The 15,568-nt window shown below is 39.9% G+C and overlaps 5 protein-coding genes across 8 annotated transcripts in view; 1 reads left to right on the top strand and 4 right to left on the bottom strand.

The window, feature by feature from the left end:
- Positions 1-29: 29 nt before the first annotated feature.
- On the bottom strand, positions 30-2,207 carry LOC6497541 (endochitinase A). 4 transcript variants are annotated; one of them, XM_032451624.2, is made up of 4 exons: positions 2,078-2,207; positions 1,595-1,702; positions 1,070-1,524; positions 30-805 (listed from the first exon to the last, which is right to left on the bottom strand). In XM_032451624.2, exons 1-4 carry the CDS (start codon positions 2,091-2,093, stop codon positions 377-379), a joined length of 1,008 nt encoding a protein of 335 aa, XP_032307515.1. In that variant the 5' UTR covers positions 2,094-2,207; the 3' UTR covers positions 30-376. The 4 variants fall into 4 exon arrangements, with proteins under 4 accessions (XP_032307515.1, XP_032307511.1, XP_032307513.1 ...); XM_032451620.2 differs by having other exon boundaries at positions 30-782; XM_032451622.2 differs by lacking the exon at positions 2,078-2,207 and adding an exon at positions 1,738-1,994 and having other exon boundaries at positions 30-782; positions 1,595-1,682.
- LOC6497540 (secretion-regulating guanine nucleotide exchange factor) lies at positions 2,095-4,308 on the bottom strand. The gene is made up of 4 exons (XM_001961842.4): positions 3,984-4,308; positions 3,343-3,594; positions 2,497-3,272; positions 2,095-2,321 (listed from the first exon to the last, which is right to left on the bottom strand). The coding sequence occupies exons 1-4, from the start codon at positions 3,999-4,001 to the stop codon at positions 2,222-2,224; spliced, it is 1,146 nt and encodes a 381-aa protein (XP_001961878.1). The 5' UTR covers positions 4,002-4,308; the 3' UTR covers positions 2,095-2,221.
- Positions 4,309-5,720: 1,412 nt separating this feature from the next.
- Positions 5,721-9,776, bottom strand: LOC6502434. The gene is made up of 2 exons (XM_001961843.4): positions 9,656-9,776; positions 5,721-6,563 (listed from the first exon to the last, which is right to left on the bottom strand). The coding sequence occupies exon 2, from the start codon at positions 6,553-6,555 to the stop codon at positions 5,821-5,823; it is 735 nt and encodes a 244-aa protein (XP_001961879.1). The 5' UTR covers positions 6,556-6,563; positions 9,656-9,776; the 3' UTR covers positions 5,721-5,820.
- Positions 6,790-9,790, bottom strand: LOC6497539 (alkaline phosphatase). The gene is made up of 2 exons (XM_001961844.4): positions 9,656-9,790; positions 6,790-9,077 (listed from the first exon to the last, which is right to left on the bottom strand). Exon 2 carries the CDS (start codon positions 9,039-9,041, stop codon positions 7,242-7,244), a length of 1,800 nt encoding a protein of 599 aa, XP_001961880.1. The 5' UTR covers positions 9,042-9,077; positions 9,656-9,790; the 3' UTR covers positions 6,790-7,241.
- The window catches only part of LOC6498009 (paxillin), a 27,406-nt gene continuing 21,564 nt past the window's right edge, over positions 9,727-15,568 (top strand). Inside the window, exon 1 of the mRNA XM_014906436.3 lies at positions 9,727-10,004. Within this exon, the coding sequence (XP_014761922.1) occupies positions 9,992-10,004 (13 nt within the window). The 5' untranslated portion in view covers positions 9,727-9,991. The remainder of the gene's footprint in view (positions 10,005-15,568) is intronic.

Below are 15,568 nucleotides of genomic sequence, written 5' to 3'. Positions count from 1 at the left end.
TGATTAGTAATTTAGATTAATTTAAAAACTAATTGGGACAAAGAATTTTGTAATTGTTATTTGACTGTCTGACCTTATTTATGATTGCCAGTTGGAGGTTCCTTGCCACCAGTGGGGGGCACAGCTCCTCCGGTTCCTTGGCCGTTGTTGCCTCCGTAAATGCCCCTCGGCAAGCGAGAATGTTGCTGTTGCTGCTGGTGCAGTTGCTGCAATTGCAACTGACGCAGCTGCATCTGCTGCTGGAGCTCCAGATTGGCATAGATCATGGCAGCGGCCGCCGCATTCGAGTTGGTTTGCTGCTGTTGCTGCTGGTGTTGGTGTAGGTGATTGGTTCGCAGATTACGGGCCATTAGTTGCTGGTACAACTGCGACAAGCTTATTTCGTTGGTGGGCGGATGTCCGCCAAGGTGGTCTCCGCCACTGGCTGCTCCTCCTCCACCCCGTTGCTGATGGTGTTGCTGGTGGTGGTGCTGCTGCTGCGGAGATTGAGACGCTCCCGAATGTTGCTGGTTGTGCGAGTGGTTCGGGTGCTGGTGGTGCGAGGAACTCGACTGGGCCTGCGAAGGCGATTGGCTGAACAACTGATGATAGATCTGAGGAAACGGGATCTCATTAATGTTGCTTCCTGAGATTCTGCTGTTGGGATTGTGGTTGTGGTTGGGGTTGGGGTTGGGGTTGGGGTTGGTGTTGGTGTTGGCGTTATGGTTATTGTTATTGCAGTCGGTGCCTGTGTGACGCTGTTGCTGTTGCTGCGACTGCTGCCGATATTGTTGATGTTGATGCTGCAACGGGCATTGGTTTTAAACTAATAAACATTAATATTTTACCAGCCTTGCGGTGGGATAAAATTTATATAAAAATCAGCTAAAAAACAACTTTAAAATCTCAAAATTAAATCATAAATCGATCAAAACATGCAATCATTTAATATTATTTTGATTTTGCCTCCAAAATAATCACTATTTTCTGCAGAAAATAAAACATATAAGTTATTCAATTCAAATAAAATTAAAATTATACAAAAATATTGAGTTTCTTTTATAGATTTTACTTTCTTATTGTTTCTTACCCCTGAAAAGTTAGGAGTGGACGCCGATCCTGCCTGGGATGGTGTCTGTCTGCGTTCGTAGAGGGCCGACGATCGGGCGGATCGCTCGAATCCCGGAGGCGGGTTGGAGGTCGATCTACCAGTCGATCCTAGACCCGCAAAACAAGTGGATGTGTCTTTGGGAAAGTCGAGAAAATTGTCACCATAAATCGCGTAGTTTTCGGCAGCCTTGAAGTAGTTGGGGGTGCCATTCTCCGGATATCCAGTACTGTCGGCGTACAGAGCCCGTTCCACCTCACTTATGAAGGCGGTGGCCGCGTCATTCGCAGGATGCTTGCTGCTGGACGATCCCCCTGATCCCCAGTCGACACCTCCGATGAAGGGGTATGTTGGGACGGTGGGTTCCGGAATACCCAGCGAAATATCACTGGGAGTCACCCGCCAGATTTTGTGGGCCAGTTCCCTGGATATGTTGCCTGGAGGAGGAGAATACCCAAGGAGTATTTTCACAAAAAATTAAGCCTTTCTAACGTATTTAATTCTTACCTTGACTGGCAGCCGAATTCTCAGTGGTGTCGAGTTCATCCATTGACAACTGGGTCTTGCTACTCTCGGACATACTTTTCTCTAAATCCTTGAAGGAAAATCTAAAATCTAGTTAAATTTAGAGAGTTTTTATTCGGGTAGACCTTCTACTTGCTCCAATCACGGCTCACTGGCCGGTGACAAATTGAAAAAATCCCCAGCATGTGGAAATAGGGAGTAACCAGATACGAACCCAAACAGTGCTCACTTCTCGCTCTGTTTGTTTACAAATGATATTTAAGCTTTGATTTACGCTTAAATCATAAACAGTTGATTCAATTTTCTTTTTAATTTTTTTTTGCTGGAAGCTTTCTGCCGAAAACTAGAGTCCAAATGTGCACGTGTTTGACTTTTTTCTGACAATTGAAGTACAAAACTGGGCACACTGGCCGTTTTTCGTTTTGGGGAATAACTAGAAGCTTTTTCTTTAATTTAAATACCCACCTGCGAAGTTACTCATGTTTTTTAAACAAAAAAACAATAATCACTTTATTTGAACAACGTTTACAAAATTTAATACAATTATTTCAACAAGGCCGGACAGGTTAAAAGCGCAAGCGTAGCGGAAGTAGCGTAGGCTGGCGGAAGTCAGTTAACAGAATCCGTCTCTGTAATGGCGTAACAGAAGCCAGCTCCAGCTCCGGCCAACTTCGCGGCGCCAGGAAGCTCCACGAGGGTAGGGGTGCATCTGGAAAAATATCGGATTAAATTTATCGATTTTAGATTAAATTTTTAAAAAATTTGAAATTCATAAACCTAAAAATTATGAGCTCAGCTTTTAACTGACAAGTTTTTAAAAGTTTTAAGAAATTAAACTTAAACATTACTTTAAAAAACCTAATTACTGTCTCCTTGGTTCTTACAAATTTTCGGTGCTGTTATTTCCGCAATTTCCATGCTCGTTCCATCCCCAAGTGTAGACCTCTCCGGTCGTGGTCCTCAGCAATCCGTGCTCTGCTCCCATATGGATTCTGGCTGGATGGGAATCCTCAGAGAATTTAAGGCGCATGGGAGAGGGTATGGCCTGTTGGTCACTGAAGGACCCTATTCCCAACTGACCATAGCAATTACGACCCCATAGTAGAATCTCATTGTTTCTCAGAACCGCGGCATTGTGGGTCCAGCCAACGGCTAATTGGCGGACATCCTCCTCAAATTGAAACGCATTCGATTGACCAAACTTGTTGTCTCCAAGGGTTAGGATTCTTTTTGTACTGCCCTTTCCGGCTTCACTGAGATCGACACACTTCAGAAGCATGTGGTTCTGGCCACTGGAAAGGGAAACTATCTTCAGCTCGTTGGGGTTGTGGGCCTGGATCTTCATGGTGTTGCAGCGGTGCAGGCAGGTGGCCGTGATATCCAGTTCGATGGGGGGTGGATCCATAATCCTCAGCCTCCCAAACACATAGATCTTATTGTCTTGTGTCAGAACAGCACAGTGTCTCAGTCCAAAACTAATCCGATGGACAAGCTCCTCCCTCGGGAGCTTTACGGGCATGGGTCTCCGGACGGCCATGAAACCCCGCTGACAAATTCCTAGTTGCTGAAAGGCGTTCGAGCCCCAAACGTACAGCCTTTTGGTCAAGGTAATGGCTCCCGATATGTCCCAGCCACAGCTGATAATGTCCACAGGTACTTCCTAAAAGTGAAAACAAACGGATAATATTTAAATCTGTTTGGATAATCTGAAATATGATTTATGTTCTTACTCCAAAGTACTCTGTGGGTATCATTTTGAACTCGTTATGGCACTCCTCAGTGGAGTCCAGACCCAGTTGGCCCCGATTGTTCCAGCCGCAGGCATGTACTCTTCCATTGGAGTCGAGGATGAGGACGTGGCCACCACCGCCGCGAATGCACCGAACCAGGGGGGCGGAGAAGGAGCACCTGGCCACCCGCTGTGGTGTCATACACAATTCGGACTCAAAGCCAAGGCCGAGCTGGCCGTGAGAATTGGCACCCTGGGGACAGGACGAAAAACAAAAGGCAACCAAAGGAAATCACTCATTAATTTGCAATTCAAATTTCTAGCGGCGATGTCTCTGTTTTTACACACTTTTAAAGAGTATTAGATTTATACAAGGGGGTTAACAAAATACCGATGTAATAAAAATATCATTTACTAAACAAGTTTAGGATAAGTCAATGTGGTGTTATGATATATACAAGATCTACTGATAGAAACATTTTTTTAAGTAAATCATTTCTTAATCTCTTCCTACATAAAAATGTATGGAAGTTTAGAAGAAATCTTATTTGGGTTTTATTTTTTTTAATTATTTGTCACAAAGGGTATCTTGCACTTCGGTCTTGGAGACTTCGGTCTTCTACTACTGCCCAGGCTTCCTACCCAGGCATAAACCTCCATTGCAGTGGCCACCAGTTGCTCGTTTCGCGCTGCACTTCCGGTTCTTGCTGACTCCGGTGATTTAATGCGCTGCAGTCACGCCAAGAATTTGGCTGCGAACTCCCGATTTCTGCTGAAACTTTTCGATGGCCGCTTGCACTTCTTGGGCCTCCGGACGCGTGGCTCTGTCCCGGGCAGCTCATGTAAAACTGTGGCTGGTTCTGCTGGTTGAATTACTTTTATATTAACTTTTTGTTTGCATGCGGCAGCCGCAAAAATTGTAAACAAGGCTAGGGTTGTCAGGCCGTCTACAGAATTTGTTTACATCTTGTGCGTAGAGATGGTATTTATTTAAGGGATGACATATTTAACATGGCTGTTAAGCAACAGTAATCTGTTAATGGGTCTGTTCCCGCCAATTAAATTATTTAAATAAATGTTTATGATTTCTATATTTATTTAGTGAAATAGTAACATGTCTAAATACCATTTTTTACTAAAGAGGTCTTACTGTAAATTAAGGTTCAACTAGTAATTATCACATCCCAAAGATGTCCCCCAAAACCCAACTAATAACACTTTCCAGGCAACTAATGTCTCATTCGGTTATGGCCAAAACGATTATACAATCCCGCCGAATGGGCGCGAAAGTCATGCCAAGCGCATATAAATATATTGTAATTAAAAGCAATGAAAGTTCATGGCGAAGGTTAAAGTGCATGCAATTTTAATTAAGTTTTAATTGTCAAGCCGGGCAAAGAAAGCCAACTCTAAGTTAGCCACAATGTTTTCTATAAGAAAACAAAAAAGTTCTCTACCACCACCTACCTCTACCTGAATTAACCTGCAGGTAGACGGGCTCTTAATTACCAAGGAATTATGGAGCTTGAAATGGTGAGCTGCACAAAAGCGCAAGGAGCGCTAACAGCAGGACATTTACAAAGCTCCAATGCTCGACTGGCATGCAATGGGTAGAAATCGCCATGTCCCAGTGCTACCCCCAATCCCCAGGCCCTCCTCGGACACCCTTGCACATGTGAGGCATGAACTGGGGGAGTCCGCAATTTGCAATTCAAAAACGAGACGCACACCCATTCACAATAAGGCTGACCAGCCCTAAACGCTAGAAATGAAATCTGATTTCCACTTGATACCCAAATCACAGAAAATTCATGCCAGAAAAGACGACTGTTCCACATGCAATCGGAGTCAGTCAGAGGCAGTGGCAGGTGCAATTTAAATTGCAATTTCGATCAATTAAATGGAAAGAGAATTAACATGTCTGCAAAGATATGTGAATAGAATTGATTCAAGAAAGCTACTTTTTATGGAAATTCAAAAACTACATTGTGCGCTTTGTGGAATTCTATTTTACAGGGCAAGCTGTAGTCGCTTCATTGAATTTCAATTTAAAAACCTTTTTTTGTAATTTCTGTATGATGAAGTATCCTCAGTTTTTGGCGCGAATATGACGGTTTCATGGATGGAGTTTCCGTTTTGCCAGCGATTTAGGGAGCAAGAAATCAAAGTGATTAATTAACTTGGAGACAGGATACTGTTACTGTTTTAAAAAAAAACAAACAGAAGTTTGGTTTTTTTTTTTAAGATTTAATAGAATCTATTTTAAAATAATCTATTTTATTTAATTCCTTTAAATAGTTGTCTGTTATAGTTATGTTAACTAACATTTCTGTAAAAATATGTTCTAAAATGTTCTAAAAAGAGCGCCAAGAATTCAAAAATATATTTTTATTTCAGTTCGAGGGTTTCAAATACAATGGTGTAAAACTTAAAAAATAAATGATTATTAAAATTACATATTTATTGTTTTTGAGGTCGTTTATGGCAATGAATAAAGTCCTTCTAAAGTCCACAGTCCATATTTAAAATAATCTAAATTGGCTGGAGGGCCATAGGCTTCGACTTCATTTTTTATCAGATATCTCACGATGAAACTAATTTTCGGACACTGTTGGGTCAATTCCTCCGGGGAAAATGGCAAGGGTCCTAGCACAGTGATATGGATGAGTTCTAAGGAGGGCGTCCTGTTCAATATCTGTGGCTGCCAGTGGGAGTCGCCCGTCTGATTGTTTAAGTGGAGCAGAGCGAGGGCCCGCAACTTATCTGCCGATTCCAAGAGCTGCGCTATCTGGTTATCTCTCACATCGCATTGACGCAAGTCCAGAAAGACCAGAGATGGAATCACCTTGCCCACGGCTGTCAATATGTCGTCCGACCACTTGGTGTGGTCCAGCTTCAAAGCCCTCAGGCGACGGGTCTCGGAGGCTCCTTGGCAGAGGGGCTTCAGGTATTGCAGGACCATCTTCTCCTGCGTGGAGAAGCCCACATTGATGTGCAGGCTCCTCAGCTGCCGGCCCAACAATAACATTAAATTTTCATTAAACACTGGGGGCTCTCGCATGCTGAACATCAGATCGCGGAAGCGGTGGAGCTGTCTTCCAATAGCTTCATCAAATCGAGTGTCTATCTGGTTGTAGAGTGGCAGAAGATCATCCATCTCGAGATTGGCAAAAATGAGATCCAGGCAGTCATCGTGAAGGTGTAGAAAATGCATATTGTAAGCTAAAATTATAACAAAATATTAAAAATATTTAATGAAAAACTTCAAATTGTTAGTGAACCTTTCGTTCCAAAATCTCTTACTGTTTTGTAGATAATCTGGCTTTTGTTGTGAAGATAAGAACTACAGTCCTAACTGCTTAAAGGCGACTAATATTAGTTAAAATTTTAAAAGAGATTTTTAAGAAGAAGAGAAGAGACTACAGAAACCCAGTTAAAAAAATCTAGTTTTAGTATTTAATTCCAGTTTATTCAAGAATTATAATAAATATTCTATAATATATATGTATAAGTAACAAGAACATTTGGGTATATTTTGTATTTATTTATTTATTAATTTAAGATTTAAGTTAAACCTAGAGAAGATAATTAAAGCCTCCAACACCCTTAAAAATAAAGTTTAACAATCATAAAAAGTAAAGTTTCTTTTGGCAAGTAAAGAACCGATTTCAGTAAAGTAGAAAACTTAATCTTAATTATTCTTAATTCTTCATATAACTTTTAAGAAAAGGGAAAGCCTTCATCACCTATTTATTAATTTATTCTTTAGTTTATTTTGTATATAATTCAAGTAAATGAACGCTTTGTTGCCGGAGTTTAATCCCTGAATTCCAGTTTGGCCAGATGACTCCAATATTTTAGGCACTACGATTGTTGATTCTGAGTCTGAATCTCATTCCACTACAAAGGCGTCAGCTCCGCCAAGGTCTCGGCGATGGAGCTGTCCCGGAATCTACCGATCCGCAGGGCATAGGATATAGCGTGTGCCACGTAGCTCTGCTCATGGACTCCGTGGAACAAGTAGGACATGGCGCCCTCGGCATGGATGGTGACATCCGAGCCGCCATGGAGATTCTCGTCCGTGTTGATGGCTGCCTGCTGGGTATACTCCCAGTCGGTGATGTCCTCCTCCGTTGGATTCTTTCGTTTCTGCGTTTCCGGATCCACCTGGAAGCCCTGGTAGCTGGTGCCGTAGGTGAGCGTGGTGTAGGGGGTGTCCTCTGTCTTGGATTTCCCGGCAAGTCCCAGAATGCTGGAGCCTCTTTCTGGGTGGCCGTTTATGGTCAGACTGTGCGAATGATCGGCAGTCACTACAACCAGTGTCTCATCCAACCGATCCGTGGATTTCAGAAAGTTCAGAGTGGTCTCCACTGCCGTATTGAGTTCCAGGACTTCGTGGAGTGCTTTCCGGGCCTTTCCTCTGTGATGGGCCTGATCGATCAGTCCAGCCTCAACCACCAGCAGGAATCCTTTGTCACTGTTGCCCAGGACCTCCATGGCCTTCAGGGTCATGTTGGACAGAGACGGCATGCCGGCCTCGCTGCGATCCCGCTCATGGTCGTACATGAGATGTCCGTTGGCGAAAATCCCCAGGACGTAGTCGGTGTTTTCCCCATTGAGATTCCACAACTCCCTGTTGTTCTGCACCACGGCATGGGACACCCCTTCCGCCTCCTTGAGCTGCCGCCAATCCCGGATGAGATCACGTCCGTCTCCGGATTTGCTGGCCCACGTGTCCAGTGGATCGGCAGCGGAATCAGTGACGTTGGAAACCAACATTTGGCGACCTCCACCCATGATGACGTTAATCCGCTGCCCCGTGGGATTCTCAACCAGCTGACGGGCTATGTCCATGCATCCCTGAGCCCTGTCCTCCGGTTTCATTCCCGTCTCGCACTCCCACCGGCGATCAGGAACATGGGCGTAGAGGGCTGCCGGAGTGGCGTGGGTGACCCGGGTAGTGGTCACAAATCCTGTTCGCATTCCGTCCACCTGGGCCCACTTCAGTATGGTCTGGACATGATGGTCTTCGTTCTGGGAGGCGGTGCAGTTTCCCAGCGGGACATTGGCGTCCACTCCCCCAGTCTCGTAATTGACCTTGACTCCGCCGAAGAGAGCCGTGCCCGTGGAGAATGAGTCCGGAACTTGCTTGTCGGCACAGTAGGTCTTCAGCAGACCCATGTGCGGGAAGTTCTCCCAGGCAAGGAGACCCTCTTCCTTGAATCCGTAGATCCGGGCAGCGGTCACCGTATTCGGGCCCATACCGTCGCCCACAAAAAGGATTACATTCTTGGCCCGACGTCGATTGAATTCCCGGGACACTGCTTTCTTCAGCTCGTTTATGCCCCGATCGTACCACTCCTGCTGCTCCGGGGGCAGCTTGACGGGCCAGTAGCTGACGGTGTCCATGTCCCCCACATCGCCACTCTTGGCGTAGTGGACCACGAATCCGATGCACATGGCGGTGATCAGGAGGCACGAGAATATCACGGAGAAGATAAAGAACCTCGATGTAAACCATCTCTGAGCCTGCTCCGGACTGCCATTGAATCTGGCGATCTCCGTACTGTTGGTACTTCCAATTTCGATCTCATCCTTCGGATTGGAGTCCAGATTATTAAGCTGCACTTCGGCTATATCCGCATCGCTGAGCTTTCTAAATTTCGAGCTGTTACCGGCCACATCACTTCTCTTTTCCATCTCGGAACGACTAGACGGCCTCAGCCTTAAAACAGACTGAAAATGCGAGATATATAGCAGATTGTTAACTAATCATTGTTTACTGCAGATAGAAGGCGATTTATGGGCAGATAACGTAACTGGTTTATAATTCTACGTGATTCAGATAATTTCTAAAAGATGGGGACATTTTTCAGAGTAATCTATACAAAATTATGATTCTTAAAGTCTGAATCAACATTTAAAAATAGAGAAATCAGTAGAAAATAGCTTATGAATTAATAATATTAAGGAAATAACAGTAAACCATTTTTGAAAGCCCACCAAAATTGGAGTCAGTTCATGTTAGATTCTTTTTCGTGTTTTAAAGTATTTTAGGGTTACTATTTTTCTAATTTATAAATAAATACTTTTAGGTGAAATGCAAATAGTTAGCGTTCCAATGAAACAATGAAATTAAAATAAAATATATATAAATTGACCATTTCAAGTATATACTGTATTTACGAACTAGTTCATCTTTCGGACAGCTCCGACAACTCTACAGTTTATCGATAAAAAACAGCTGTTTTTGGCTTCGTGTTTAAAAAGCTTTCTATATGTAAAAGCTTTAATGCCGATTTTTAAACACAAACCTTTTTTTCTCTGTATTTGTTTATGGCCACCGCTCAGCTCCAAAATTAAAGTGATTCATATAAAACTCGTCTCCGGCTCTCGACACACAAAAGCGAACGTCCCCAACAACTTGCGATTCGACTCGGTGGCCCCAACTCCGCGACGAATAAAAAAAGTGTTTGCGTGGATTATGAAGATTTTCGTTTTCAATCGACGCCAATTGAACTAATCTACGCGTGTGCCCAGTGCCGAATAAAGAGAAAACTAAACTATCGGCCGAGTATTTCGTCGAGAAAAGTTCTCGCACACATCCGCAGGCCAGCCAAAAACAAATAGGAGAAAAATACAACCGGAGCATGGACGACCTAGGTGAGTGGCCGGGGCCGGAAAAACTTCCCCAAAAACATTCCAGCACACCAGGTGTGACGTAGACAAAAAAAAAATCGAGAAAAACAAAACAAGAAGTTAAGAAACTTATGCTCCCCTTCAAGGTCACCCGCTAATTGGAGTTAATTAGTGTCTGGCATTGGCCGCTAGGTGGCGTTACTGTAAATTATTGGGTACAGTAATCCCTGGCAGGGTGAGCCATGGTTGATGAATAAAGAGTTGAGTTCCTTATCGCTATTAATCATGGATGAAATTGCGGCCAAGTGACCAGTTTCCTTCACTTCCATGCCTCATGAATTCCAAGTGCACATCTTATCGGCTACCTGTGAGTGTATTTTTAATTTATTATTTTGGGAGGTGGTAGGGGTGGTGGCCTTACTCTGTAGCACACTCCGTTTAGCGCGATTTGCATTCCTTGTGCTTTTATGATTTATCCCGCATTCCGGGAAATCGAATATGAAACGTCCGCACTCCCACCCCCCTCCTTCTGTGAGATCATTAGTCCGGTAGTATGGTAGTGTGAGGGTGTGGCTTCCAAGCTCCAAGTTCGAAGCTCCCTTCTGGCGGGCGACTGGCTTTATTTGCTTTCTTTGCACACTTTTAGTCATCATCAGCAGAATAAAAGTGTATCTTGCTTTATTTTCTTTATGACACAATTCTTCGCTGTTTACAGTCTCTTTGCGTGTTCTTCTGAACATCGTCTGATAAAGCCCCCAACCACCACTACCAGTACACACGGGTATCTATGTGTTTTCCTTTTTTTTTTCTTCTGGTCAAGAAATTCTTGAGAAGTGACTAAAAGGCCAGGTCACTCTCCAACCTTTCCAGCTGACTTTTGCTCCACCTACGCACAGTGGTTGAAACTGCACTAACTATGACCAAAATGCAAGGTCAGATAGTTATGAAAATGAATCTCAGAGATGCAAAGCTTAATCCCAGAGTAACTTAATCCAGACCACAGGAAGTCGGGACTCCAGAGCTCCTCCTTCAATTGCTTAAGTTTTGTCCCCATTAGCGAGTGCCCCCACGTCATCGATGCCCTCCAGACACGCAATGCCGTCTCTGGTTCGTGTTGCGTGTGCGCACTGTAACAGTCGCTGACTTTTTTTATTTCAGATAACACTGTAAGGTCAGACTTTACACACCACAAGATAATAATTTTTTAAAGCGACACCGGCTACCCCTCACGGATAAATAAAAATAATTTCTTAACTTCAAAATTCATAGATACTATTAATGTAACTTAAAGATTCGAAGATATAGTCATGTATCGTGTAAAAAATTGAATAATATGTTGCCGATCTTAATTAATTAGGGGAAATCATATTATGTACGGATTTTACATGAACAATAAATATTCTCCTTTACTGCGTTGCACATAACTTTTGCCAGATCTAAGCATAAGTTTTGGGCCAATAAATTTATTCACAAATTACCCAAATGGGCCATTGGGGAGCCGATTCCGATATATAAGATATAATTTATGAATGTTTTACAATGTCTAAATTATGATATGTGCATTTGCACCCAAATTTAATTGTTGCTGTCGGATTTTATATATACACATATAACATAAATTATTAAATTTAATGCCACACTTGCACTCACCTTTATATTTTCACTTTTAGATTTCACTTAATCACTTTTATTTAAAAGAATAGTTTCATCAACTCCACGTTGTATGCAAAAATGCAACGAAAAATATTGCAAACACAGAGAGGAAATATTTGGGAGGGAATAAAATGATGCAAGAGTAAAGCATAACAGCTTCATTGTAACTGTTAATTCTATTTACGAATATCATAATAAAGTATTGAACAAAAGAAAAATATTAAGAAAAAAACATATTATTATATATGAATGAGTCCTTATTTTTTATTCATATCTTTAAAATATATATTCATTATTTCTGAAATATTATATTTTTGAAATATATATTTTAGAAATATATATTATAAATATATATTTATAAATATATATTATAAATATATTTTTGTGAAATATATATTCATTATTTGTGAAATATATATTTTAGAGATACTTATAATTTTTAATTAAATTATAATGCGAAGTAATGTGTATTAAGCGTCACTTCTTCTTCCACTTATCGATTGCTTGACCATCATATTAATATAGTATTAGTGCAGTGTTATTGATAAAGTTAAAATGAGCAATCAATTCCACTTTCATGTAAGTAATTTTTAAATATTTCTTTAATTATATTTTATTTATATTATTAAAATGTGCAATAGGGTCTTACCTATGTTTGCACAGGAGAAGCGCCGCAGCCGATTTTGATCGTAGATAATGAAAATCCCGGTCAAAATCCCGGTCAAAATCCTGGGCAAGATAATATAGAAAATCAAGCCCAGGTACAAAGAGAATGGTCCCAAGAATCCTGGGAAGACTCATCAACTGAGGCGTACATATATACGTCAACTCAGTTGATGGGGGACAGTGGGGCGGAAGGTTTTTTCAATTGTACAGATTTTGCATTTGAAACACAAGTGCAACCGGAACTGCAGCAACAACAGCAACCAGTGCAACAACAACAACCGCAGCAACCAGTGCAACAATCTGATAGACCAATAATTTTAAATCATGAAATTCTCGTTCCAAGACACCAAACACTAAATATTGAAAATGATGGACCTCTTAATTTGGAACCCTCTTTTTCGGGCTACTCATCATCTGTGGCTTCTACTAGGTGTTCCACAAGGATGAGTGTAAAAAGGAGCATAGTTGAAGGGCCCAGGGACGACGGTCTTCAAAGCATACCATTTGAAGTTTTAAATAGGCAATGCCAATATTGTTATGTCAAAATTAGAAATTTCAAATTGTACGAAGAACATGTACAATTAAGTACATGTTGAGGCAATTAAGCCTCAAGGAATCAAAGTGCTTCCCTTGCAATTTGTGCCATTTTATTAGCAAGGGTAACATGGCAAGCCAAAGTTTTTAAGTTTTTCCCATTCTGCAACTTTTTATTTTATTTATTTATTTGCAACTTATTTATTTTTTGCCATATTTTTGTTGAAAGTTCCATATAATTCTGAAATATTTATTATCATATGGGTAATTCACTAATGTCGAACGCGACATTCGTACGCATTCCAACTGAAAAAATAAATGTGCCAAGATTTTTTTTTATTTTTACAAAAGTGAATCTAATAGGTCTTGATTAGTTGTACAATTGGTGAAAATATTAATTTTGGAAGACTTTGTTTTTAGAATATTCAAAAAAAACTTGGGCTGTCGCACGCGACAAAAAACAGAAGTTACTTTTTCAAAAACCATTTCAAACGCTGATTTTAGCGAAACCTGATGAAAAATTTGTCTGCAATCAATTTCCAAACGTTATTTATTATTTGATCTAAGTAATTCTTTTTGTTTCACTTAAAATTATTTGGTAGTTTTTTTTTTTAAATTCAATTTTATTCACTGTCGCACGCGACAGTTTCTTCCCTCATATTTTCGTAGTTGTTTTTGTACTTTTAAAATAATAAAACGTGAATTTTGAGATTCTAAGTTTAATAAGAATTAATTTAGAACTAAAAAAAATTAATTTAGGTTTAAAACTTAACAAACAAGGAGGAAAATAATATAATTTTATGTAATATAATAATATAATATTTTTTTAATTGTTTTCATTATTTTTTAAATTTTGTGTCCAACGCTTGCAGCTGACTTTATTATTATTTTTTTCATTCATCTGCATTAATAAGAAGCAAATAAAAAAATTAAATATATAAAAAAAAATAAAAAAAATTCTTACCATAATAATTTTATTGAAGTACAAAATTTAAACATAGCTCAATATTTAATGAAAAATATTATTTATATAAGGAATTTTTTTTTTACATTAACTGATGGCAGCAAAAAAATAATCCCGCGTAATTACCGCGGGATGCGCGTTTGGCGAGCGCCAGGCACGACTGGGAGCCGCTGACTGCCGATCTGCTCGAGATGTGCAACACAACGGCAGCAAGTGCCACAACAGCAGCAGCTGCCACCAGTGCAACAATTTCGTCAGCAGCAAGTGCAACAACAGCAACAGCTTCCACCATTGCAACTATTTCGGCAACAACAGCAACAACAACCACAGCAACCACAATCCGAAAGACCTGTTATTTTAAGGAATGAAATACTCGTTCCAAGACCCCCAAGAGTGAATACTGCAAATTATGAACCTTTGAATTTGCAGCCCTCTGGTATCATCTGTGGCTTCCACAAGATGTTCCACAATGTCGAGTGTTAGAAGGAGCATTGTTGAAGGGCCGAGGGACGACGGTCATGAAAGCAGAAGTTTTCCAGTTTTAAATAGGCAATGCCACTATTGCTATCTGAAAATTCGAAATTACAAAGCATACGAGGAACACGTAGCAAATTGCCTAAAGGAATCAAAGTGCTTCCCTTGCAATTTGTGCCATTTTATTAGCAAGGGTAACATGGCAAGCCATTACAGGTATTGCAAGGGGACAAATGGAATTCCATTTGTACCAAATGAAACACATAGGAGGTACAGGGATAATTGGTTAAAACAAAGGGAAAATAAATATGTAAAGGAAACATCTGATTATTCTGAGCAAAGTTTTTAAGTTTTTCCCATTCTGCAACTTTATTTTATTTATTTATTTGCAACTTATTTATTTTTTGCCATATTTTTGTTGAAAGTTCCATATAATTCTGAAATATTTATTATCATATGGGTAATTCACTAATGTCGAACGCGACATTCGTACGCATTCCAACTGAAAAAATAAATGTGCCAAGATTTTTTTTTATTTTTACAAAAGTGAATCTAATAGGTCTTGATTAGTTGTACAATTGGTGAAAATATTAATTTTGGAAGACTTTGTTTTTAGAATATTCAAAAAAAACTTGGGCTGTCGCACGCGACAAAAAACAGAATTACTTTTTCAAAAACCATTTCAAACGCTGATTTTAGCGAAACCTGATGAAAAATTTGTCTGCAATCAATTTCCAAACGTTATTTATTATTTGATCTAAGTAATTCTTTTTGTTTCACTTAAAATTATTTGGTAGTTTTTTTTTTTAAATTCAATTTTATTCACTGTCGCACGCGACAGTTTCTTCCCTCATATTTTCGTAGTTGTTTTTGTACTTTTAAAATAATAAAACGTGAATTTTGAGATTCTAAGTTTAATAAGAATTAATTTAGAACTAAAAAAAATTAATTTAGGTTTAAAACTTAACAAACAAGGAGGAAAATAATATAATTTTATGTAATATAATAATATAATATTTTTTTAATTGTTTTCATTATTTTTTAAATTTTGTGTCCAACGCTTGCAGCTGACTTTATTATTATTTTTTTCATTCATCTGCATTAATAAGAAGCAAATAAAAAAATTAAATATATAAAAAAAATTCTTACCATAATAATTTTATTGAAGTACAAAATTTAAACATAGCTCAATATTTAATGAAAAATATTTATATAAGGAATTTTTTTTTTACATCATCTGATGGCAGCAAAAAAATAATCCCGCGTAATTACCGCGGGATGCGCGTTTGGCGAGCGC

Source organism: Drosophila ananassae, chromosome 3R, assembly GCF_017639315.1.
Source record: "Drosophila ananassae strain 14024-0371.13 chromosome 3R, ASM1763931v2, whole genome shotgun sequence".
NCBI lineage: Eukaryota > Metazoa > Arthropoda > Insecta > Diptera > Drosophilidae > Drosophila > Drosophila ananassae.
Note: the sequence above shows the minus strand (reverse complement) of the source record. Positions and strands in the feature narration are given on the sequence as shown.

Bases quoted from the DNA above. Each gene is read 5' to 3' on its own strand.
- LOC6497541 (XM_032451620.2), bottom strand. The intron at 1,525-1,594 runs GTAAGAATTAAA...CTCCTCCTCCAG, and splicing joins GAATTCGGCTGCCAGTCAAG to GCAACATATCCAGGGAACTG. The intron at 783-1,069 runs GTAAGAAACAAT...TGCCCGTTGCAG, and splicing joins CCACTCCTAACTTTTCAGGG to CATCAACATCAACAATATCG.
- LOC6497540 (XM_001961842.4), bottom strand. The intron at 3,273-3,342 runs GTAAGAACATAA...TTTCACTTTTAG, and splicing joins TACCCACAGAGTACTTTGGA to GAAGTACCTGTGGACATTAT. The intron at 2,322-2,496 runs GTAAGAACCAAG...ATATTTTTCCAG, and splicing joins AATAACAGCACCGAAAATTT to ATGCACCCCTACCCTCGTGG.
- LOC6502434 (XM_001961843.4), bottom strand. From the start codon at position 6,555: ATGCATTTTCTACACCTTCACGATGACTGCCTGGATCTCATTTTTGCC.
- LOC6497539 (XM_001961844.4), bottom strand. From the start codon at position 9,041: ATGGAAAAGAGAAGTGATGTGGCCGGTAACAGCTCGAAATTTAGAAAG.